The sequence below is a fragment of the Pelobates fuscus genome, chromosome 12 (assembly GCF_036172605.1).
Source record: "Pelobates fuscus isolate aPelFus1 chromosome 12, aPelFus1.pri, whole genome shotgun sequence".
Lineage (NCBI taxonomy): Eukaryota > Metazoa > Chordata > Amphibia > Anura > Pelobatidae > Pelobates > Pelobates fuscus.
Window position 1 is genome coordinate 11,148,586 of NC_086328.1, and position 24,938 is coordinate 11,173,523.

A 24,938-nucleotide genomic window follows, 5' to 3' on the forward strand; every position below is an offset into this window, starting at 1 on the left:
TCAGTTCCCCATAATCCCTGTTGACTTAACCCTTCAAGACCAAAGACATGTCAAGAATGTAAAGATTACAAAAGATCCATCCAACTCTGGTCTGATATATAATATAAAATTATAGGTAGTGAAAAGAAATGTCACCCAATGTCTCTGAAATCAATTAAAACATGTTTTTTAAATCAACTATATTTAACTCATTTTCTTATGATTTCATAATTAAATAATAAAATATCAAACAGAATGCAAATGAAAAAGTCTATAAAATGAGAGTCTACAAAAAAACCTTTTATTACCGTACTTGGTTAGAAAATATATTTCTATTTATAAATATAAAGCTCTTCACATAGCAAGGTGTTCGCTTGTTTTGTAAATCCATAGGCACAGTGGATTTCTGTATCACAATGGTCATATATACATTTTCATTGGCTAAAAACACAAATTGCTGAATTTCAGGAACACTGAACATACTCGCAAATGTTGTAGAAAATTCACATTATAAAAATAGTCTTTCGTTTGCTTATCTATCTATATACAAGACTTGTATAGCTGCTTAGAAATAATTCCCCTGCATCTATACATAAAGAGTAAACGGGTCAATTACAGAAATCAAGCAAAATGTTTTGTGACTCATAAAAGAGAGTACTTATATATTGTGTCTTCACTTCTGTGCTATACAGAGATCTATTTATATAATTCCTTATTTTAATAATTGGGAATTGGGCATATTGAAAGTTTGCCACATGATTGGACACTATAGGTCTGGCATCCCTACATTACACTAAAATTGCCCCATTTATTTGCTTTAACTGTTGCCTCTTCAGCCTGACGAAGCATCATGGGAGTTGTAAAGTAATGTCAGTATGAAGATCCAAGTTTGGACAGACATGCAGAACAAATCATAGCAGATAAGACTTCACTCTTATCATATACTGAAGGAGACAGGATACAGAAAGCAGTAAGGGATACACTGAAAAAGGAAGTATAGTAGGGGTTTTAGAGAAAGAGGGGCATATTAACATTACAGTGGAATGTTGGGGTCCACAATGTAAAAGTATACTTTCTTACAAAAGGGTAATGTAGTAGATACCCGAATTAGCCCTCCATTGAGTGAAGTAACTACTGTCAGTGATAAATAAGAGATAGTAGTTACCCAAAGTAGCCCTGCAATGGGCATAGATTATATTGGCAACGGCTCATAAATGGTGGTAGATACCCGACGTGGTCTTCCACTGGATATGGTTCACACCGAGAATGAACCAGATAGGACAGTATTATATATCAGGAATAGCCTTCCAGTAATCATAGTAATAGCTAATAGTGATATGGAAAGTGTAGCGGATATGTGGAGTCATTGTTCAGTGGAAAGGGTAAAGACTAACACAGTGAAGATGCTGATCATAAAATTTGACAAATAAATATGAGGTCTCAACATGGGCAGGCTGGATGGGCACTTTGATTCATATCTATATACAGTGGCATGATTATTTATATTCCCCAGGGCCCTGCGTGGACTTTACCCACACACATCTCTTCCCAGAATGCCCTGCTAGGAATGTTTTTCAGTTGATGTGTGTGGTATTTGTTTTCAAATACCATGGCATTTCACCGATACAATGTATTAAATATATAGCGAGCACAACTAGAATTCATTCACTAAATGATTTTAGGGTAGAATCAAAGAACTCCTAAAATGTCAAATTTGGGAAATTTTTAAGCCAAAAATGTGTTTTTTTTCTAGTCAGTTCTCCATAATTGTTGCATTGGTGATTAAGCCCAAAATACATTTTGCTATACTGCAAGACCACTATGGTTTACTTTTAAAACTAGGTTTCCACACTTGCAGGATTTAGTAAACTATGTACTTCGTCTTTGGATTTATTTGCCTTTGATGCATGAAGCCTGCGCACTGTGCACTTAACACCTATAAGGTACATAAACATACATCAGATATCACCCTGGAACTGCTCCCAGTAACAGGCAAGTAATGTCAGAAAAATTGCTGGTATTTCAATATCACCAGGATTCTTCAAACTTTGCCCAGGAGACAGCCAATCCCCTTTCACTGACAAATGGATGAGACTACACCCATGTGACGACAAGAAAGCGTTAATGTCATTGGTGGCATCACCTGCGCAACGTTTGACACCTTGGTTTTTATTTAAACTGCAAACTTCTAGGGTCAGCGAGTAGTATAGGAGATGGTGAAAATGTACAGAAATATAAAAATTCTGCAAATGCACAGACATGTAGAAGAATGACTGTGTGACTCAGACGGTGATTTGCTGGCTCTCTCTATAAAACGACCTCTGATGTGGCGTGCAAGCGTCTGAAATGATGCGTGGTACTTGATCCATCGGAGGGTCTTGGTGCAGATGCAGACTTGCCGAGCTGTAACTCTTTACCGCTTCCTCTGTGATCTGCCTCACGCCCAGCTGCTCAATCTGAAAAGCAGAGGGAAGACGCTGAAAGACCATATTTACTCTGACAGGTTTTTCAAGGCAGTCAAAAATATACACAAACAGGAAGGATAGCAGCGCTTGACATATTTATGGTTTGTTGCTGCAAACAGAATGACCCCAACGTCTCACCAGCAAAAAAAAAACGAAATTGTATACTTATAGATGTAAAATTTCCATCTGTTTGAAAGATGTCAAATACTGGCAATTAATTACATTATGCATTTAAATTTAATTGGCCTAATATTATGTCAGATACCATGACCTGCTGTGTTACCGTTTCATACGTCTACATAAGTCTTAAATAAAGAAAGCTTTTAAAAAATACATATAATTCGTCATCTGAGTGTCCCTGAAATGGCCGTGTTCATAAGGAAGTTGGAGGTACCTGCATTCACAATGCAGTACTCTAGCTTTACCCAGCTGAGAATGATGGGAGTTGCAGGAAATAACATCTTCAGTGTCCATGAATGCTAGGGGTCCACCAATGTACCCCCATGCTCAATGAAAGCATAATTACAGCACATATGAAAGACAGTCTAGTATGGCATCACTATGATTCAAGGAACACTAAAGTCACCAATTTCACTTGGTCTGAGTGCAGTGGTCCCGTTCTCTTAACCCTGCAATGTAAACATTGCAGTTTTGTAGAACTGTCCATTTTATGCACCTCTAGTGGCTATCAGTCTGACCAGACGTGCTTCCGCTACACGGACCGATTAGCCGTTGAAAAGCATTGAATGCAAGATCGGCATTCGCCACGCATGGTATTCATATACGCAATGCTCCTATTTGAGGAACATTGGATTGGACCATCGTGGACGAGGCTATGCCTCTTTAATGATGTTATGTGTGGTGGAGAGCTGAGTAGCGCTGAGGAAGTCTTGGAAAAAGAGTTGGAATAAGTCACTTTTTATTTATTTTTATGGCAAACAGGAGGGGGGATGCCTGTATTTAACTAGAGTCAGGGACAATATAGCATTAGGAATTCAGGTTTGTATTCCTAACACTAGAGTGTTTCTCTGAGTTCTCTTTTTACAATATTTATCTAAATTCTTCAAATCTAGCTTCATTTTATAGCACCTTTCTACTTGCTAACATTTCAATACATGGTACATGCAATGATCCAAGCAGACAGACTGCAGGAAACGATGACGTGTTCTGATAATAATCCTCAGTCTCTAGTTAATCGTGCTTGGCTGCTGAGTGAGCGGACACTCTGCTTGCTATAAACCTGGAATTTACAAATCCTTGTACTTTATACTATAGGGTGGAAATATTTTAGCGCACCCCGTATGCACTGTGTAGAAATGAAAGACCGTAGCTCTAATTACTCTGAAACTCTACTGTCAGGGGAGGCTGTTTTATAAGCACGAAACCTGCAGATAGAGGCATGGATGGTCATACAATACTTAGTCAGTATGGCCTGCCCAATGTGAAGGAGTATTTTCTGAGATTCCTGTAGATGCTCATTTGCTAGCCCTCCAATGTTAGTGGCCTGGGAGCCAATTGCCTCATTTGCCAACCGCCCCATGTCTGATCCTGTCTTGTTACGAAACATTGCACTCTAACTCACTTCAGTGATTGTTTGCTTGCTTTACATCTAAAAATAAACTACATTTAACACCTTTTATACTATATAGAGACATGCCTGTTCAGATCATTAAAACATTAACAACAGCTTCCTGTGTAAACTTCATCAAGTGTATCGGAGGCAGGTACTAACTGTGCTTCTGTTTATGTTTTAGGAAGTGTTATGTTAAAAAGCAAGCTTTCCTGGGCGCGCTAAAATGTGGGTTTTTTATTCATCTGTTTGAATTAAATAATTTGGATGTCGTGATTGATCAATGACGCACAGCAGTTCAATAAACACAAAGATCTTGCAGAATGTTTAAAGGCAAACTAACTGTTACAGTTATGTTCTATGATTATCAACATTTTCATATTCAAGCCATCTAGACTGGATTATTAGTAAACACTGTATACATTTTTGGAACTTTGTTAGCCTCATTCACTACCCTTTACATAGTGAACCATACTGAACGGTTTGAGCATCTACCCCGAGCTAGCTTGTAGCTCTGAACCACATAGGTGGATTCACTTAATTCCTATTACCCATTATTTAAATGTACTCCCCCTTCGGACCTTTCTGCTTTTGTTTTCCATTTATTTCTGGTCATCTGGAAATGCAACTCCTATTCGTCCTTGCAAGCTATTCCTACACTGACCAGGAAGAGAGGCCCCTGGCTGCCACTATTAAGAGTTATTTAAGCTCTTTAACCATTTTACTTTTACTATCAAATAAGAAATTACAGTAATGAAGGAGAACACCAGAAAATGTAATATGTTTAAGCGCAAAAAGAGTAAAGGTTATTAAATGGAATGTGCAACACAAAAAGTTACACAAAAGAACAGGTGAAGTAACAAAATGAATAAATGATGGAAAAAAACTTGGAATTGATCATTAACAGCAAAATAAATCCCCCCCCCCCCCCCCCCCAAATAGACATTATTCCGCATCAAACTTCCCCCACTGATTCTTTTTCTAATCCAATAAAAATGTATCTGGCGATTCGGTTTACCTGCACAATGATTAGTTTGAGTTGCAGTGGAGTTGCGTCAGGAAATTCCTCGCCAAAGCATAGCGTGATCCTGCTTTCAGGAATCCTTCCTTGGCTGTAGCAATGCTGAAGTTCTTAAAGAGAGCGAGAGGAATATGGGATGTGAACATTGTCCAACTGGCTTTGTGTGAACTAATATCAAGTAAAATACATACAGAACTACTTAAAGGAACACTCCAAACACCATAACCACTATAGCTTCATTGCAGTTTAAGTAATCAAACTGTTTGCTTTTTACCTAGGGTCGCCATGGTTACAATCATTGATATATATCTGCAATAATATTGCTTCTTTTTATTCGGAATAACCTCTGTCTGTGAATGAATTACTCTTTATTTCCGTATTGAGCAGTAGTCATTTCCAGTTATGGTATTGGGTCACTTTAGCCACGCAGTTTACACCATGGCATCTACAGATGTACAGGAAGATTGTGTAAAATAGATACAAATTTAATTAAAGGACCAACCTGAAAGATCTATATACTGAGTTTGTAAATGTTCTGTACGTCTGAAGAATGACCTGCTTCGTTACATTTACTGATGAAAGATCTTGCTTAAAGGACCACTATAGTGCCAGGAAAACATACTCGTTTTCCTGGCACTATAGTGCCCTGAGGGTGCCCCCACCCTCAAGCTTTCCTATGGACGCTTGCGTGCTCTCACTGTGATTTTCACAGTGAGAATCACGCAAGCGCCTCTAGCGGCTGTCAGTGAGACAGCCACTAGAGGCTTTGGGGGAAGGCTTAACCCATTTATAAACATAGCAGTTTCTCTGAAACTGCTATGTTTATAAAAAAAATGGGTTAACCCTAGCTGGACCTGGCACCCAGACCACTTCATTAAGCTGAAGTAGTCTGGGTGCCTAGAGTGGTCCTTTAAGCCTGTCTCTTTTTCAGCCTTTTTTTCTTATACATCCCCTACATGACAAAACGAGTGTAATTCTGATTAACAGAGACAATACATGGCATGGCCAGTTACTGCAACTTCTTTCTGCTTAGCCTTAGCATGATCCTGTCGGGATCGGTCGCAGCTATTAATGTTAGGATGTCATTCAGGACTGCATTGAAGTCTATCAAGTTCTATTATTTACCAGCAGGTTCACAAAGTGTCAATCTTGTACCTGAATACTTAAAGTCATAAAGTTGTGTTTCTGCAAAACCTATCTGCACTTGAACCTTGTATCTTGGCTTCCACTTACCTTTGTCCCTGAGACCTACACAGGTTAATACATCATTTTCGAGAAAGCAATACGTGACATGTGTTACTGGCAGAACATTAATTGCAGATAAGGGAGTGTTTTCTGCCTAGTAAACGATAGCTGTGAAAGTGATAATTTATCAGTCTTTCCCTGTACCAGAAGGATAATCAATTACAATGAGCCGGTGATCACTAACCTCACTCACAGCAATATTTGAAATACATTTACTGTAGGACGGCCTAACACAAGTTTAATAAGTATTATTCGTCAAATCACCTTGCAATGCCATCTGTTTATATTGGACTGGCAATGTAACAAAGCCCACAACGGTATAAACTACTAGTCAGCGGGCCTTGCACTCCACATACAGCTGTATGATGCTGAGCCTGGGGGGGTAGCATTTAACATGGGATCATTTATATCTGCAGAAGCAGAATCAGGCAGCAAAGAATGCAAATTCTGGGGATTTTACATTGTATCTGTGACAGAGTTCCATCGTAACCCAGTCTTGGAGATCTAGGGAGCCAGATAATAGATAAGGGAGCCAGATAATATTTTGTCCTCAGATCCTCAGCACCTTTGGTAGTGAGTGTAAGAGCATGGTAACATGTCATGTGTTTTATTCAATACTGCATTGGATCTGAGGAGGGAGCACAGGGAGAGAGATTTTATTTATTACTTCTCCTGTATCACCAGGAAATGATAAACACAAATGCTAATCCTTAAAGTGAAACCACAACGACCTATTGTGTTGAGTTTATCACTGGTAAATAAATATCAAACCGTAATATAACATATTTATCTGTTATGTTTATCAGCACGTGGTTAATGGCCATTTAAAAAGAAATGCACATACCTCTTATATACATATTTGTATCGAAGATCTTGACTATTTCATCCCTATCGAGCTTGTTTGGGCGGTCTTTGTAGGGCATGCAGTTCCCGCTCCAGAAGACTCTGCCTTGGCAAAGCCTCTTGATAAATACACCTTCCTTATTACTGTATAAGAGAACTCCTCTGTCAAGGTGGCCAAATAGTTTCCTAGTAATCTGCTTCTGGCGTTCGCTTGCAATATATTCAGCTGATGGGAATCGGACGTTCTCCAGATTTTCCATGTCGTAAACCTTCTCTCCGCCAGGAAGGTGCTGGCTTAGCGATATGCGGCACCCTTCGGGACGTGTGGTGGTAATGTGGCTCACCAGTTTACCACTATAGAAAAACTGAATTATCATCTGTGACAAACCTGCATGAGAGAGAAATCATTGAGAATTCAGTATAATTTTTACTTTCATATCTCTCAATAGAACATCAAGGACGTTCGGTGAATTCTGAGGATATTTAGTGATCGGGTAACTTTCAAATATCTGTCATACAATCATCATGGCTTCAAAGGTCGTTTAACATCTGCATACAGTATATACATATTATATAAAATTATTTTCTTATAATACATAAAGGATATGGCTCTTGGCGTACACAAAATAATTGTTTACATGCAATTCAATAAAATCTATATTGTGGATAGAATTTCTATGCAAGTTACGCTTCACTGATGCGGGGCAATGTGTGCTCCCCACAGACGGTCAGGTGCTTCCTGTGTTAGAGATGTGTTTAAAGGGACAGTGTAATGGAAAAAATAATGTTTCTCTGTATGCTATTGAAATATGTGTAAAAAATAGTAAACCTTACACAGGGCCCACCATGGCCTTCCCCATCGCACTATGACTACACACACGCAACAACAAGGCCCCTCGCTACCCGCATCTGGCCCTTTCCTCACGCTCGCAACGACCAGGGAACACAACCCCCTCTCCCATATGGAGGGGTACTCCATAAAAAGCCAATAGACCGCCAGACCGCATTCCCACTACATTGACCCAGGCTATGTCCACTCTACTATTTGCAATCTCAACTATAAAATATAAACTGTTCTGTCCACCTGCGTGTCATAATGATTCTTCGAATCCTGACTTATCTGATATCCCTCTGACAATGTATGTAACCGCTTTTTAAGAATTAAAACAAATTATCGTATGGTGTAATGTAAAAATTACGTTTATTATTTATTTTAAACTTTACTATTTTTACCAGCTAATAATATGAAATAAAATTGTTTAAGATGAATATAAAACGTGATTTCAGTTTCTAGCACGGCCTCTTAATTTACATCCATATGAATCCGACAATATTACATTTGACATATTTTATTGCACCGAGCAACGTCACCAGGGATTGTCTGAACAAGTTTTTTGATCAGCATGGAAGAGTTACGTGTATCGAATGTCACAAACAGGAAACTCTTCAGTGATTATTGATGTGAAAGTTCCATGACAAATTCTGAGGTTGTGTTTAAAGGCAAACAGTACATTTAAGAAAAATTATAAGCGATTAATCATTAACCAAGAACTGTCGAGAACTGTACTATTTTTTCCAGCTTGGTTGCTTTGTTATAAAATTGGCAGTTCCCTCAACAATTATACGTGATTACTCCTACAGAGAATAAACTGTACAGTTTTGAAATACATAAAGGGGATGATCATTACGTGTAATGTGCTTTTATTCAGTTTGAAAATAGAACCTGCAAGTTCCAACCCGTTAGAGAACTCTATATCTTATTGTAGAGTTAATACAGTGAGTCCTGTCCATTATATCAATAATCAAAGAATCACTGCCTATCTGTCTGTGGTTTTATGCAGTCCTCCAGGAAGACTTTTTTTTTTTTTTTTTTTTTTTTTAGCGAATTGCTGTTTGCGTTTGATAAATCATTATTACTTACTCCTCCTTTTTCTGGAAGAGAAATTACATTACTTCCAGTAATCAGACTCGCTATCTTAAAATGTGTCTTTATTATATGTTCATTTACCAGAAAGGTGTAAAATAAGAGCAGATAAGGTACTGTCTTATCTTGTATATTAACCTTAAGTCAATACATTGAAATACTTGGCTCAGCTCAAAAGATTATTGACTAATACTGATTGTATCAACAGAGACAGGTACCTTGTATCCAGAGACCTTGTTACACTCTGGCTTTTTATTTTGAATAAACGTGTATTATTTTATCCCCCTGGCCTCATTTTGCTTGTTCTTTTACTTAAATCTAGCTCAGCCTGAGATTCCAATACTGCCACCTTCTACGTGTCTTTCTACAACTCTGATTAGATTTCCTCAAAATCATTGTGATTGTACATAACCCCAGGTAAGTGTAAGCAAAATACAGACTTAGTTAGCCAGGGGACCCTATTGGGAAATGGGTGGGTGTGACGCAACATATTAAAAGAAGGAAAAACAGATGGTATCACTGGATGTCAACGCCATCATCCTGTGTGATTCAAAGCGAGCCCTGTTACTGGTTTGCAGATGGGAAGATAAAGTACATTTACATTTCTCTCAACGTCATTAGTAAATGGGTAATTTCTAACCCTAGGACTGTGAGAGTGCTATATAACCAGATGGGCAATTTCTAACCCTAGGACTGTGAGAGTGCCATATAACCAGGTGGGCAATGTCTAACCCTAGGACTGTGAGAGTGCCATATAACCAGGTGGGCAATGTCTAACCCTAGGACTGTGAGAGTGCCATATAACCAGATGGGCAATTTCTAACCCTAGGACTGTGAGAGTGCTATATAACCAGATGGGCAATGCCTAACCCTAGGACTGTGAGAGTGCTGTATAACCAGATGGGCAATTTCTAACCCTAGGACTGTGAGAGTGCCATATAACCAGGTGGGCAATGTCTAACCCTAGGACTGTGAGAGTGCCATATAACCAGATGGGCAATTTCTAACCCTAGGACTGTGAGAGTGCTATATAACCAGATGGGCAATGCCTAACCCTAGGACTGTGAGAGTGCCATATAACCAGATGGGCAATTTCTAACCCTAGGACTGTGAGAGTGCCATATAACCAGGTGGGCAATGTCTAACCCTAGGACTGTGAGAGTGCCATATAACCAGATGGGCAATTTCTAACCCTAGGACTGTGAGAGTGCTATATAACCAGATGGGCAATGCCTAACCCTAGGACTGTGAGAGTGCTATATAACCAGATGGGCAATTTCTAACCCTAGGACTGGGAGAATGCTATATAACCAGATGGGAAATTTCTAACCCTAGGACTGGGAGAGTGCTATATAACCAGATGGGCAATTTCTAACCCTAGGACTGGGAGAATGCTATATAACCAGATGGGAAATTTCTAACCCTAGGACTGGGAGAGTGCTATATAACCAGATGGGCAATGTCTAACCCTAGGACTGTGAGAGTGCTATATAACCAGATGGGCAATTTCTAACCCTAGGACTGTGAGAGTGCCATATAACCAGATGGGCAATTTCTAACCCTAGGACTGTGAGAGTGCCATATAACCAGATGGGCAATGTCTAACCCTAGGACTGTGAGAGTGCTATATAACCAGATGGGCAATTTCTAACCCTAGGACTGTGAGAGTGCTATATAACCAGATGGGAAATTTCTAACCCTAGGACTGTGAGAGTGCTGTATAACCAGATGGACAATTTCTAACCCTAGGACTGTGAGAGTGCTATATAACCAGATGGGCAATTTCTAACCCTAGGACTGTGAGAGTGCCATATAACCAGATGGGCAATATAACCAGATGGGCAATTTCTAACCCTAGGACTGGGAGAGTGCTTCTATGAAATTAAGATTTTTAAACCAAAAATAAATCTTCCTTACCGTGAGAAATTGGCTCATATGCTGGATAACCGTCCATTGCTGATATTCCTAAGGAGAGACAGAAACCTGTCATTTAAACCTTCTGGTCTTCATATTGCTAATCATATACTAAATGTAGGACATAGAATATACATTCAATGCAGCTGGTTACCATTATCAGTTATTATCCTATAGAATCACATTATTTTGAATGTGATCACTATTTAAATCCCCCTTTTAAATATGGGGCAGTATACATCTTGACAATTTATTACAGAAGGGGCCATGTTTGGGAATCTGATTCCCAAAAATTCCAGCACATGTGTTAAAATAGACAGTATAATGTAGATGCAATAGATGGCGAATATGGCAGAGATGCGAGCTGGTCATGTACCAGCCATTTTTATTCATTAGTATTCTCCTTCTTTCTAACATAAAAAAAAAAAAAAAACATTAACATCTTGTATTCCCAGTAAGAGGATGTATGTAGAGAAATTGCCATCTTTTATTGGTTATGCTGGTGTTGATTTGATATGTTGCTGCAACATGTGTTGCTTGTGTGTATCTGTCATTTCCTCTTTATCTTGGGAGGGATCTGGTTTCCCTTGCCTGTGTCCTACACGGTGGGGGGCTATGAAAACAGGGCATCCTTAATCCATGTGCAACTTCTTACTCGTTATCTCGAGATGTGACCCTGCACAGCTGACAAGCATGATGAAATTGAATGATAAACACTTCCTGATTTACAGCAGTTACGACATCTCTAAAAGCTAAAATTAACTTAACATGTGTTAGCATAAATAATTTAATTTAGGAAGGGATGGAGATGTGTTGCAAACTAGTCCCTTCTTCAAGTCACTCTTTGTTACATGATTGTAATATCTCACTACCCCACCTCTATCGAACGAGACTGTGCAGGACAACCATAAGGTGACTAGGTCCACAGCATCAATTAACTGTTATAGAAATTGGGAGGGGGGTAGTATGTTAAATTCCTCCATGGAATGTAATTCAACAATACTAATGTGATGTCACAGTGAAATGATGAATTAAGGCACCACTGTACCCACCTGTATTGTGAGGATATATCCACCAGTCCTGGCCTGTCTGCTTCTGACAGGTGTCTTTTGCTGGCGAGGGGCTACGTTTAATGATAGTCAGATACTCATCTGTGGACGTCTGGAAGAAAACCACTCAAATCAGACCAAGGAAACATAAAAGATCTGTATCAAAGCCAGTCACCGCCCCCACAGGCAAACAAATGATACATAATATCATTATGATAAACTACAATAGCATCAACACATTCACCAAGACTGTGCACCAAATCATAACTCCTGTTAAATAGTTAGTTATAAAAAGTTACTCTAAGCACCATAACAACTTCAACTAGCTGAGATGGTTATGGAGCAGGAAACCCAGTCTGTGCAAAATTTGGGCTAGAAACACTGCCAGTTTTTTGCTAGGGTGTAATTCCACATCAGACAGATTGGAACAAGATTCCCATGCTGACTAAATTTCGATTTTATCCTGTTTTGTACATCTTATGTAAATCTCTCCAACTTGGCTTCTCTGAGGAGAGAGAGCCATGCCACTGACTGTGCAAGGGCCCTGTATCCCATCCTTCCTTCTTATCCTACATCTCATATATTGTGTAGCTTATATCCACTCTCTTTAGACTGTGTGAGGGTTTAGCAGGACCCTCATCACATCTTGTTCCTGCATGTCAAACTATTTAGTCACAGTCACTTGTAGATATACTGTAAATGGTGTTATAATACTGACAATATTAATAATCATCTCCCTGTATTAAAATTAATTTATGGTTTTAACTGTATGTATTGATCGCAAAGCAATTTATGTAGTCCTCTAATAGAAGGCCAGTTTGTGTTTTGGTTCAATGTGTGAGATTTAAACAACTTCAGATGTTATCTGCTGAAGATTGAGTTGACAATTACAATGTAATATTCATGCCAAAAAAAGTCTCAATAGGTACATTTTTTACTGAATGAATAAACCACATAAACTTTAGATCACGCTGATACTGTATCGGGCCTCTCACCTCCATCTCTGTTGAGCTGCATTCCATATCTGTGGCATCATTCAGGTTCGCACACCCTGGTTTACCTGCAGAGGAAGAATGCAGCAAGGTAAATTACGGGCAAGAAAACTTATGTCAGACTTATGTCATTAAGAAATATGGCTGCCTTGTTCTGGCTCTTTAACCCTTTGATTTCAAGGGATGTACCAAGCCCAATACAAAGCAATGTGCTGGACACGTGGTGTTAAATGGGTTAATCTGCCAAAAGCACAGAGCTTTCAGCATCCCGAGGCTACCTACATCCCGGGCTACAATAAGACCCATGTGACAGTCTCTCCACTTCTAAACGTACCCTTTTGCTCTTCTTCTGGCACTATCCTGTACACCTTGTAGGGTTCGGAAATGTCCAGCTGAGATCTTTCTGTCACCTCCTCGAAGTCTGGGCTCTTGTTGAGGGCACAGCGGAGCCGGGTTTTCCACGTTGCTGGTTCAGCTTTGTCGCCCTCTTTAAATTTCCCTTTAAAAACAGCCCATGCCTGCAAAACAAAACCGGAGCTGCTGCCTTACATGGTCACATCACACAGCCTCAAATTATCACAGAAACGGGGCTTGTTATCCACAGAACATCCTTTCATGTAATATTTACATTGTACTGACAAAATTACCAAATGTACCGGTATCGAAAGTGTAGACATTGGTCTCCCACAATGCTAAGCAGAAACCACGGTACGCATTGTGGGAAGCCATGCAATCTCCCAACAGTCAGGGGTCCAACAGAAGTGTCCTGATTTGGGACTGGTCTATAGCATCGTAACAGAAGAAATTTCCACCCGTGAGAATGGGTCCAGAAATTGGGACCGTCTCGTTGGTGGAAATATACACCTTGATGGACACTCCAGAAATGTCCTGGGGCTTAACCCCTATATATAGAAAGAACCAATGGAATACTCAAAGAGCTGGAAAGAACCAGACTGGTTGAGTATATTGCTGGAAATCAGAGGAAAATATAAATATAATAGCTGTGTAATCTGAAGAGATAGTAATAGTAGTATATAAATAGAATAAATTGAATCACATCTAATACAAAGTGCAATCTTGCCTTAGTGGCTCACCTCTATAAATGTCTCTCTAGAGATACCCTTCTCCTACTATGTACAACACATGCAACTGGCTAGTGACTTTATTAGGGCTATATAAACGGTCAAGTCCAGTGGCTTATGGGTATGTACAGTAGGTAATTGTCATGCAACTGACATGGGTGTCCAGGATGTGGTCACACTATGTGCCCTACGTAGTTTAGGGAGTAACTTATGACTACTGCTAGCCCCAGCGTGATAGATAGCCTGTAAATACATAGACTAGATCATACTGAGTTCCCCCGACAAATAGATGAGGGACAGCATGAGGATACTGGCTGTGGAATAGCTATCAAACCCCTGTAGAGGACTGTTCGGTCCCTCTCGAATCTGGTGCCAGGTATTTGTAGCTCTAATGTGTAGAGGTTACATACAAAAATCAGGAGCTATTAAGCATGCATAGTTTAGTCCCATATAGCGTCAAAGGCAAATAACCTTAGACCGGCACATAAATTGTGACCACCAGGCTGTCAGCCCCTGACGAAGGTGCATCTCAGCACCGAAACGCGCGTTGGGCTCATCTGGGCTCATTTTCCTCACTTTTTTCCTCACTAGGTTATCTATCACTATGTGCAGGCAACCAACATTCTAAGTATGGTTCTGCACATAGAGGCACCTTAAATCTTAATTTTTCACCTCTCTCTCTCGCCTGGTGGTCACAATTTATGTGCCGGTCTAAGGTTATTTCCCTTTGACGCTATATGGGACTAAACTATGCATGCTTAATAGCTCCTGATTTTTGTATGTAACCTCTACACATTAGAGCTACAAATACCTGGCACCAGATTCGAGAGGGACCGAACAGTCCTCTACAGGGGTTTGATAGCTATTCCACAGCCAGTATCCTCATGCTGTCCCTCATCTATTTGTCGGGGGAACTCAGTATGATCTAGTCTATGTATTTACAGGCTATCTATCACGCTGGGGCTAGCAGTAGTCATAAGTTACTCCCTAAACTACGTAGGGCACATAGTGTGACCACATCCTGGACACCCATGTCAGTTGCATGACAATTACCTACTGTACATACCCATAAGCCACTGGACTTGACCGTTCATATAGCCCTAATAAAGTCACTAGCCAGTTGTATGTGTTGTAAATAGTAGGAGAAGGGTATCTCTAGAGAGACATTTATAGAGGTGAGTCACTAAGGCAAGATTGCACTTTGTATTAGATGTGATTCAATTTATTCTATTTATCTACTACTATTACTATCTCTTCAGATTACACAGCTATTATATTTATATTTTCCTCTGATTTCCAGCAATATACTCAACCAGTCTGGTTCTTTCCAGCTCTTTGAGTATTCCATTGGTCTATAGCATCACATTTATTTTTAATTTCAAAGACCAGCTTTGGGAATCTATAGAAAAGTTACCAGAAAGCCCAATGCCACTAAGCAAGGCCACAGTAATCCATTTTTTACTCTTCAACACCACTTCTGCACCACACTGCCATGTGCAGGCCCAGCTGGCTAGCTGCTGCTGTGTGTGCATGCTTGCTAGGTTGCCATTTTACATTTCCCACTTCCATATTGCCCAATGCTGGGCCCAATTGATGTAGTGAATCCACTATGACTTCGACTCTTGCTGTTTTTGCTGCTTATTGTGTCCAAAATCGAGGCAATCTCTGGGCACAAGTCTAATTTTAAACTATTGCACTCTATCCGTTTAATAAAGAAAATGAGAAGCGCAAGGTTTTGGCTCAGCCCTGCTCTGAAATTCAGAGAAATTGCTGACTTAATGGATCAACAATGGGTACCTGGGGGGGGCGGGGCCTAGCTGTTGATCAGACTGGTCGCACTTAACGTGGGCTCCGAGCAGAAACATGCTAAAAAACGACATATTGCTGACAAATCACACCAAAATTACTAAATTGGTGCAGCAGAGCATCGCTGATACCTGAGACTCAACCGGGTGGATTTCCGTGCTCAGAGAAGTATCCTGAATCCGACTATGAATTGCGGCCTTCCAATGAGCAGTCCTGCAGTAATATGCTGAAGCACTTTGGACCCCCGTTTCCCCCCCTGCCGATGAGGGATATCCCAGCACAATCAATCAACATACAGGCTCTACTGTAAGGCAACAAGGGGAGCCAGGGAACTCACCAGATCCTGTTACATCGCACTATACAGCGACCAGAGCCAAGATGGCAATGATGGTGCTGACCACGACGGTCAGCACCATCATCGCCATCTTGGCTCTGGCCGCTGTATCGTGGATAGTTTCGAACAGCGTCTGGATGCGATCTTCAGCGAATTTTGGCAGAAGCTGTGGCATAGAGGGGTGCTGTAATGAAAATATACCCCAACACGCATGATTCAACTAAACAGAAGACAACACAGATGGGAGATACGTCTACCGGACCTTAGAGTGGACGGACTCGACGTATATAGGAGAAGTACAGAGTCAGGAGCGATCTGAGGTCAAGGGCACAAAGAGACAGCGTAAACTAGGACTAGCCGGGGTCTGGTACACAGTAAACAGCAAGCCGGCAAACAGAGCAGATAAGGATAAAGAGATAACGTAATCAGAAAACAAAGCCAAGGTCAAGTACGAAGGAACACAACTGAATAAAACAAGCGCTAAAGGGAACTGAAACAGAAACCACGATAGGGCAAGGAACTAAGGGAAAGAGGTGAGTATATATATCTTAACATCTATTTTGATTGGTCCCTGTCACATCCACGCCCCCAAAAGGTAAGTGTATGGGGAGTGTGGCATGACAGTGCCAATGGGAGGCCTTTGCCAATTTAGGCTCCCACTGTCCCTTTAAGAGCGCGCCCGAGACCCGCGGCGCGCTCTTAGAGTCAGGTGGGACACGTGACCACTTCTTGCGGTCACTGCCCGCCTTCCTGTTGTAGTCGTCGGATGAGCCGCGCGCGTCTCGTACAGCAGCAGGGCCGCGCGCGGCTTGAACAGAGGATCCCGGCCGGCCCCTGGAAAGGGTAAGTACCGCTACAGTACCCCCCCAAGGACACGCCCTCCGGGCGGGGAGGGCCAGGCCGTGCAGGAAAACGAGAATGGAAGGAACGCACAAGGCGAGGAGCGTGAACAGCGTCAGCGGAAATCCAACTGTGCTCCTCAGGCCCATAGCCCTTCAAATGCACCAGGTATTGAAGTCGACCTCTAAGGAAACGAGAGTCAAGAACGGCAGAAACTTCAAACTCCTCATGACCCTCCACAGAGACAGGAGGGGGAGGACGAGCATGCAGAGTATAGCGGTTGCGTACGTAAGGCATCAACAATGAAGTGTGAAAGACATTAGGAATACGCAGATTCTTAGGAAGACCCAAGGCATATGAAACAAGATTAACCCTATGCAAAACATGATAAGGACCAATAAAGCGGGGAGCCAATTTCATAGAAGGCACCCGGAGGCGAAAATTACGCGTGGAAAGCAAAACCCTGTCCCCCACGACATAAGAAGAAGCTGCCCTGCGATGCTTGTCAGCCTGCACCTTCTGGCGAGCAGCGGAATCCACCAAAGAACGCTGAACCTGCTCCCAAGTGTTACACAAACCAGCCAAATGCTCATCCAGACTTGGCATGCCCTGTGAGGAGAAAGCAGCCGGAAATACCAGGATGTCCAGCAGTCTTAGTGTCATGATACAACGACAGAATATCCCGTCTCTTGGGAACATCAACGAATAGTTTATCATTAGGCCTCTCGCTAGGTGCCATGCTTTGTTTCGCTTGTATGGTCTGCAAGAGGGACGAGGAAACAGACAAAATAGTAGTAGCTATTATCCTGTCTGGGGGAATGACAGGAGTAACATCAATCTCCTGTTTGTCAGCAGTTTCGAACTGTCTGGACAGAGCGTCTGCTTTAGTGTTGCGATCACCTGGCCTATAGGTGATAATATAATTGAAATGGGACAAAAACAGTGACCACCTAGCCTGCCTAGAAGACAATCTTTTAGCCTCACTAAGGTAGGATAGGTTCTTGTGATCCGTAAATATGAGGATGGGATCCTTAGCTCCTTCTAACAAATGTGCTAAAATAATAGCAAGGAGTTCGCGATTACCCACATCATAATTCTTTTCTGCCTTGGACATTTGTTTGGAAAAGAAGCCACAAGGAAGCAATGGCTTTTCAGGCGACTCTCTTTGGGATAAGACAGCACCTACCCCGATATCGGAGTATGGTCTCTCCTACCACAGTATAGGCAGAGTCCGTCCCTTCTTCTATGTAATTTTTCAGTATCAGAGAGTTTGGCAACCCCTAATTGCATGGGTTCCTCCTCAGATACTTTAACACTCTCAGGCTTATCAACTCTGGGGTTAATAGGTGTAACCAAACATCTATTCCTGTTCTTAGTATAGAGCCTGTCACGAATCCTATTATCTATATCAATGAGGTAGTCAATAAGGTCCTCTAATGCAATAGGAAGCTCCTTAGCTGCTAACTCATCCAATATAGTGTCAGATAAACCTTCCATGAATGCAGTAGTTAACCCATTGTTGGTCCAATCTACCTGTGAAGCAAGGGTACGAAACTGAATAGCCTAGTCAGCCACAGACCTAGAACCCTGTTTAATTCTCATTAATGCTCTTGCGGAATTTTTTGACCTTTTCGTTGTGTCAAAAGTTCTACGAAAAGCCGTAAGAAAACTATTGAAATCATGCACCATAGGTCCATTAGCCTCCCAAATAGGATTTGCCCACTCAAGTGCTTTATCGGTAAGTTGGTGCATAAGGAACCCCACCTTAGACCTTTCTGTGGGAAAGGAACGTGGATACATCTCAAAGTGGAATACTATTTGATTAATGAAACCTCTGCATGTCTTAGAGTCCCCTCCATACCTAGGAGGAGGTGTTAAATGGGCCGAAGTATTAGGCAAAGTAGATACTTGAGGAAGAAGAGGTGTAGGAGGGTTAGGTGTCGTTGCTGGAATAGTTATAGATAAGAGCGTCTGGAGAGCCTGGATAAAGAGATAACGTAGTCAGAAAACAAAGCCAAGGTCAAGTACGAAGGAACACAACTGATTACAACAAGTGCTAAAGGGTACTGAAACAGAAACCATGATAGGGCAAGGAACTAAGGGAAAGAGGTGAGTATATATATCTTAACATCTATTTTGATTGATCCCTGTCACATCCACGCCCCCAAAAGGTAAGTGTATGGGGAGTGTGGCATGACAGGGACCAATGGGAGGCCTTTGCCAATTTAGGCTCCCACTCTCCCTTTAAGAGCGCGCCTGAGACCCGCGGCGCGCTCTTAGAGTCAGGCGGGACACGTGACCGCTTCTCGCGGTCACTGCCCGCCTTCCTGTTGTAGCCGTCGGATGAGCCGCGCGCGTCTCGTGCAGCAGCAGGGCCGCGCGCGGCTTGAACAGAGGATCCCGGCCGGCCCCTGGAAAGGGTAAGTACCGCTACAGGTGCAGACTGAGGGAAAGCGGCAACAGACTGACAGGTAGCGACCCCCGCATCCCAGCCGTCTGCACCACGACGCTGGCAGACCTCGCAGCACCAGATCAACCCACAGATCAAAGAAACCGGGGAAGAAGAAGGCACACCTGAAAACCACATCCAGTCCAGAAAGTGCCCAATGCTCGCTACTGCCTTCCGGGGCCGAGAGCCCGAAGGGGGCCAACCCTGGTGCATGACCCACATACTCAACAGAAGCAACCACAAGCTCAAGCGGCTAAAGCATCTCATCAAGACTATGCTCATGGTGGTGTGGGAAACCGGAGCAGTGGGGTCCGCACAGAGGCTCTTGAGACAGCCTAGGGCTGGCGGAGCGGCCTAGCATGGACTTTCTGGAAATTGTCTCCATACCTGACTCAGATAGTCAGCAAAGGTATCGGGTGTAAGCCTGCAAGAGAGATGCAAGACACAAGCCGCAGACTTGGCGAAGTAAAGCAGCATGCCACCTTACTTCATGGTGAAGTATCACCCTGGCTCCTAGCAACCATTGACTTTAAAGTTCATGTTGATGCCTGTTTTCTTTTATTTACCTTATCTTACCATCATTATCTTGAAGTAGCTTGTTGTACAGTGAAGCTATCATGTTATTCATAATTTTCAACTCTCCTAATGTACTACTTCCCTGCATTCTCATTATTTATATTTAAGCTTGTTCCTTACACCTCTGTTAGAGGTGGGAGTACGGACAGAGGATAGACGTAGGTCTTTGGCAGAGCGTAGGGGCCTTGACTGGACATACTTGTATATCAGGGAGGATAGGTAGGTTGGAGCAGCATTATGTAGGGACTTGTAAGCAAGCACCAGAATCTTAAATTGAGCCTTTTATCACTCCAAGTTGTACTTCAATCTGGGAGGAGGGGACATACAGAAAGGGTGAGCTTTGGGTAGTAAATAGGTAGCCATATCCATTCACGTGTAGTAAATTACAATCCACCAGCACTATGAAATTAGCGCTATTACCAGCACTATAAACGTTTAACCAATTTATGACTCCCACTCGCCCACAGACATAGCAAAGCCATGAACATATTCATGACACAATGGTGGTTCGTTACAAGGAATGACTCTGGACTAAACAGTGAAACAATCAGCAGACATAGTTCTTTGGTTACCACGGTGATTGCTCATTTATAGAATATTGTCCTACAACTGCTCCTTCAGTAATTAAAGAAAAATGGTCCACACGGAATGCCAAAACTAAGAGTAAATAGGCGTGAGACAGGCAATTTATCTCCTTACCACCAATAATTCTGAATAAGTCTGAATAAGACACGATTTGCATAAATTGTGCACATAGGATGCTACATTGGGTTTTGCCATATTTGGGACAAAGTCCATTTTCATGGTTTAACCTGCCCTAATCTGACTCAATGCATAGAATAAGGTTTATTTACCTTGAAAATAGATGCATCCACTTCCTGGTTGTAGTCCTGCTTTCCAGCGTGTTTCCAGGGGATTCGGAAAAGGCTTTTCTCATCATTTTCCCATACAAGTCCGGAGTAGTATCCACTGTCGATTTGCTCTATTAGCCATTGTCGTAGCCTCCTGCCTGTGTTGCGGTCACACATCTGAAAAACGCAGCAGTTTTAGCGTTAGAAATTTACAGCATTGTTGCTCCAGAGGGGAGACATGGCATTTTAAAAGTAGCTTTGCCATGAAATTTAGTATGGTTTAAGAATGGCGAAGGTGGATCCATTACATTGTCTTAAAAGATTTCGTAAGTATTAAAAAAACAGATGAACCTACGAAGGAGCCAGTGTTCTCTTTACCACAGGACAAAACTGAGAGCTGTCTAAATTTGAACATAGAAGTAGAATTTTGCTACCACACTGTCTGTGACTGATACACGGAGTGAGTGATACACAGAAAGCTATAGTTCAATCCAACAGATCTTGCAATATTTTCAAATTCCCAGTCTGTGCTAAACACCTTGCAATCAGTCATGTCTAGCTGCGAGAAGTTACTGAATGGCTCCTTTAACACTAAAGATCGGTCTGGAGAGCGTAAGGAGCTTTCATACAGAGGTTAAAAACCAGGCAAGGTTTTTTACATGGTATTTTAAACATGCAGAAAACTCCTTGTATTATATGTATTTGAAGACTGTCTACCTATGCAATTATATTGTGCGGCAGTGTCCCTTTAACCCCTTAAGGACCAAACTTCAGGAATAAAAGGGAATCATGACATGTCACACATGTCATATGTCCTTAAGGGGTTAAGTTAGTAAAAGTATTTTCTTTTTCACTTTCATAACTATTGAAATATTGAATAGTTTGCATTTCTTCCCCAGGGGAAATGACACTACCAGTAAAACTTCACAGTAAGAAAACAAGGGCACGGCCACAAAAGGTAAAACGCTTCCTGCTGTCAGTATAAACACTGATTGTAGTTTAGGAAATGGGTTGAAGGATATGAATAGAAGATTGGCATTGATAAAGCCAGAAGAATGCTTAGAGGATGAGGTCAGTGAATGTGAATTCATTTCTGGCATATTTTAATTTCAACGCAAAGGTACGTACTTTATGCAAAGCGTGCAGGATAAACCATTTCATCATGATAGAACACTGTGACATCTTAAAAAGGTTCACTCAACACAATATTCACTACTAACACATGCGATATGTCTGTTTAACGTGTGCAGTCATGGAAGCAGCCTTTAATACTGGCACAGCACCCATCATTTATTCATCTTCAAATGTCTTGCTTTGGTGACATAAGAGAACATTTAGAAATGTGTGTCAAACCATAAAGTGGAGCGAAATTCTAAAATAGAATCAATCGCCATACAAAGCCATTAGTTTCGAATTTTCTGCACTTCTCTGTTTGCATTACATTTATTACCTCCGCATCATATGAATGGGTTAGTTCCATGTCCCCTGTAATTAGTAAATGTCTTATGTGAATTGGTATCTCTCTCTAACCAACAGGGCTTTAGAGCAGAGTTTGTTAGATAAATCTAAATCTAAGGGCACTAACACGTAGGGTGTATTTCCGTTTAGCCAAACAAGAACCATAAGTACAGTTTCCTGTATATCTATATATAAAACAAGTGTCAGTTTGTTTGATTGGCAGCGTGAATGATTGTTCAAACTGGGTTAAAGTACCCGCCTATACACAAGGAAAATACAACTGCAAGTAGACAATTATTTCGAGAGGAGTCCAACTTGGCAAAACCACCCAGATTTTAGCATCCACCAGCATTACTCAATCACTATACAATTAAAAGGGTGGAGTGAGCTATTGTTTTTTTTACATACAACCCGTATCATTTATGAAATTCACATATAGCAAAGTACAAGGATGTGACCTACATAATTTAGAAATCACGTATTTCACCCAAGCGTGAACATTCAGGGATTAAAAGTGAATTCAAAGTAAATGTCAGATATTAGCCGCAATAGCCTAACTGGGAAAAATCTCCAAATCGGCTTTGTTTTTAAATTTATATTTTTGGGGCTAAAATTAAAAATTCCCATTGAACTGGCTTTCAATTCCTGAAAGTTCACCCTGGTGTAAATAGCCCTGTCAGTGTGAGTATAACAGACTACGTGCACTGCCAAACTAAACTCCTAGTTTAATAACCGTTAGCGTACATTTATTATATTTACTTTTATGTCTGATACTTATATTAATACAGTTAAAATATCATTATTATATATGTACGTTTCCTATTTCATCCTTAAATTATGCAAATTATCATTTGCATCATCATCATCCATTGATTAGTTAAAACAAGCATTAAGTGTCTCAATGTTAAACCTCTCAATCTACCCTTAAGTCATAGAAACATAGTTAATGTTAGAAATCAATGTTTGCAGATAGTATCTAGCCCAGTCAAGCAATGTATAGGAATATTCTATAGGTTTCCAATGTAGAGTGTTCTATCGGTTTCCATGGTGACTGCTCCACGGTTAGAACGTTGTCCCAGAACTATGTTAACCTACAGGGTCCCCCTAGTAGTTACTGTCCCATAGCAAAGGCTGCTGCTGTAAGTAGAGGACCTGATCCAGAACCTGTTGGGACATCTGCCAATGACTATTGTATTGGATGTGCCTGTGTTCAGTTCTGGATATTAAAGATGTTCTGCAGCAGCTGTTACAGGTGTTAGTAAGCCCCCCTCCCCACCCCTGTACTGCACTGCAGTGTATGCTGATCTAGAATTCAATGGACTGCCACTGAAGGCTATTAGTTTAACCACCCTGTACAGCCCCAATGATAAATCTCCCAGCCATTATCTGCCCCCAGCAAGTGATGCCCCCTTATGCCAGCTCTGAGTGTGCCATAGTTTACCTTAGCTGAGTGCTGTCCTCTGTGCAGTGTGCTGAATCCTTCCCCAGCTCAGCATGTTCCTAATACAATATCAGACCCTCCCCCTGCCTGACAGACAGCCAGCTCCTCCAATAGAGAGAGGGCACTGTGTGCCCTGCTGGCCAATAGGAGTCATATAGAAAGTTGCCTTCTTTTAAGTGCAGTCTTTTCCGAGAAATGAGAGTGCATCCTCTGACCTTAGGGTCTCCATTAACACCCACGGGGCTCTGTCTAGAAATTACCCCTTATACCAGTAAAGATCATATCAGGCACCCTGAGATCAACCTGTGGGCAGATCAAAGCATGCTTGCTATAAATCTGTCATGTTACAGGAAAGTATCACTGTGACAGGTTACATGTATCTCATTAATGCTTCATTGTCATTGTAATTATTACAGACAGTATGCCAATCCTTCAATGGAATGTTATTATATCTGTGAGCCAGACACACTCTGTGTAATTCCTAGACAGGGGGTGATACATTGTTACTCTGCTAATATTATTTATTGATCGCTGGACTATTGTGCAATGCTGTATAATAGCCACAGCTATGGCTGGGGGATATACAGGGTTATATTAAATAGCTAGATAAGAGTCACTCTAAACACATACACACAAATATCCTGCCCTTGTGTCAAATGGCAAATTGTGGGATTTCATTTTAGAGAATCGAAATAGGAAACTGAACATTTAGGCATAAATAGCCAAGTTGGGACTGTAGTTAAACTGGAGGCTCAGCCTCAGTTTTGCCATTTGGGTTTTAATTTGCTACAATTCTGAGTTCAGTTGATATTCCTGTAAGAGTCAGGACAGAAGGTATCAATTATATGTTAAGTCAATACTCAAACAGGATTGCCTCACATCTTCTAAAATTGGCTAAGGGGTTTATTCATTAAATATTTTTTTAAAAGTTACCTACACACTATCCCAAATCCCGGTGCCTATTTAAATAATTGTTTTTTTATCGCTCCAATGGCCATTAAAGTGTAAGCTCACCTACCCATCAAGGCAAAACCTCTTAGATTAGTCCTGCACTATCGATTCACCTTGCTGTCTTCATCTATAAGGCAAAACCTAATTT

The 24,938-nt window shown here is 41.3% G+C and overlaps 1 protein-coding gene across 1 annotated transcript; it reads right to left on the reverse strand.

The window, feature by feature from the left end:
- Positions 1-306: 306 nt before the first annotated feature.
- Positions 307-23,876, reverse strand: IRF8 (interferon regulatory factor 8). The gene is made up of 9 exons (XM_063437441.1): positions 23,840-23,876; positions 20,944-21,117; positions 13,337-13,520; positions 13,006-13,070; positions 12,014-12,122; positions 10,965-11,012; positions 7,125-7,511; positions 5,033-5,145; positions 307-2,435 (listed from the first exon to the last, which is right to left on the reverse strand). The coding sequence occupies exons 2-9, from the start codon at positions 21,115-21,117 to the stop codon at positions 2,262-2,264; spliced, it is 1,254 nt and encodes a 417-aa protein (XP_063293511.1). The 5' UTR covers positions 23,840-23,876; the 3' UTR covers positions 307-2,261.
- Between the last annotated feature and the right edge of the window lie 1,062 nt (positions 23,877-24,938).

Excerpts from the sequence above, each read along its gene's own strand:
- IRF8 (XM_063437441.1), bottom strand. The coding sequence starts at position 21,117 with ATGTGTGACCGCAACACAGGCAGGAGGCTACGACAATGGCTAATAGAG. Across the intron at positions 13,521-20,943 it reads TGGATGCATCTATTTTCAAG|GCATGGGCTGTTTTTAAAGG; the intron begins GTAAATAAACCT and ends TTTGTTTTGCAG. Across the intron at positions 11,013-12,013 it reads GATATATCCTCACAATACAG|GAATATCAGCAATGGACGGT; the intron begins GTGGGTACAGTG and ends GTCTCTCCTTAG.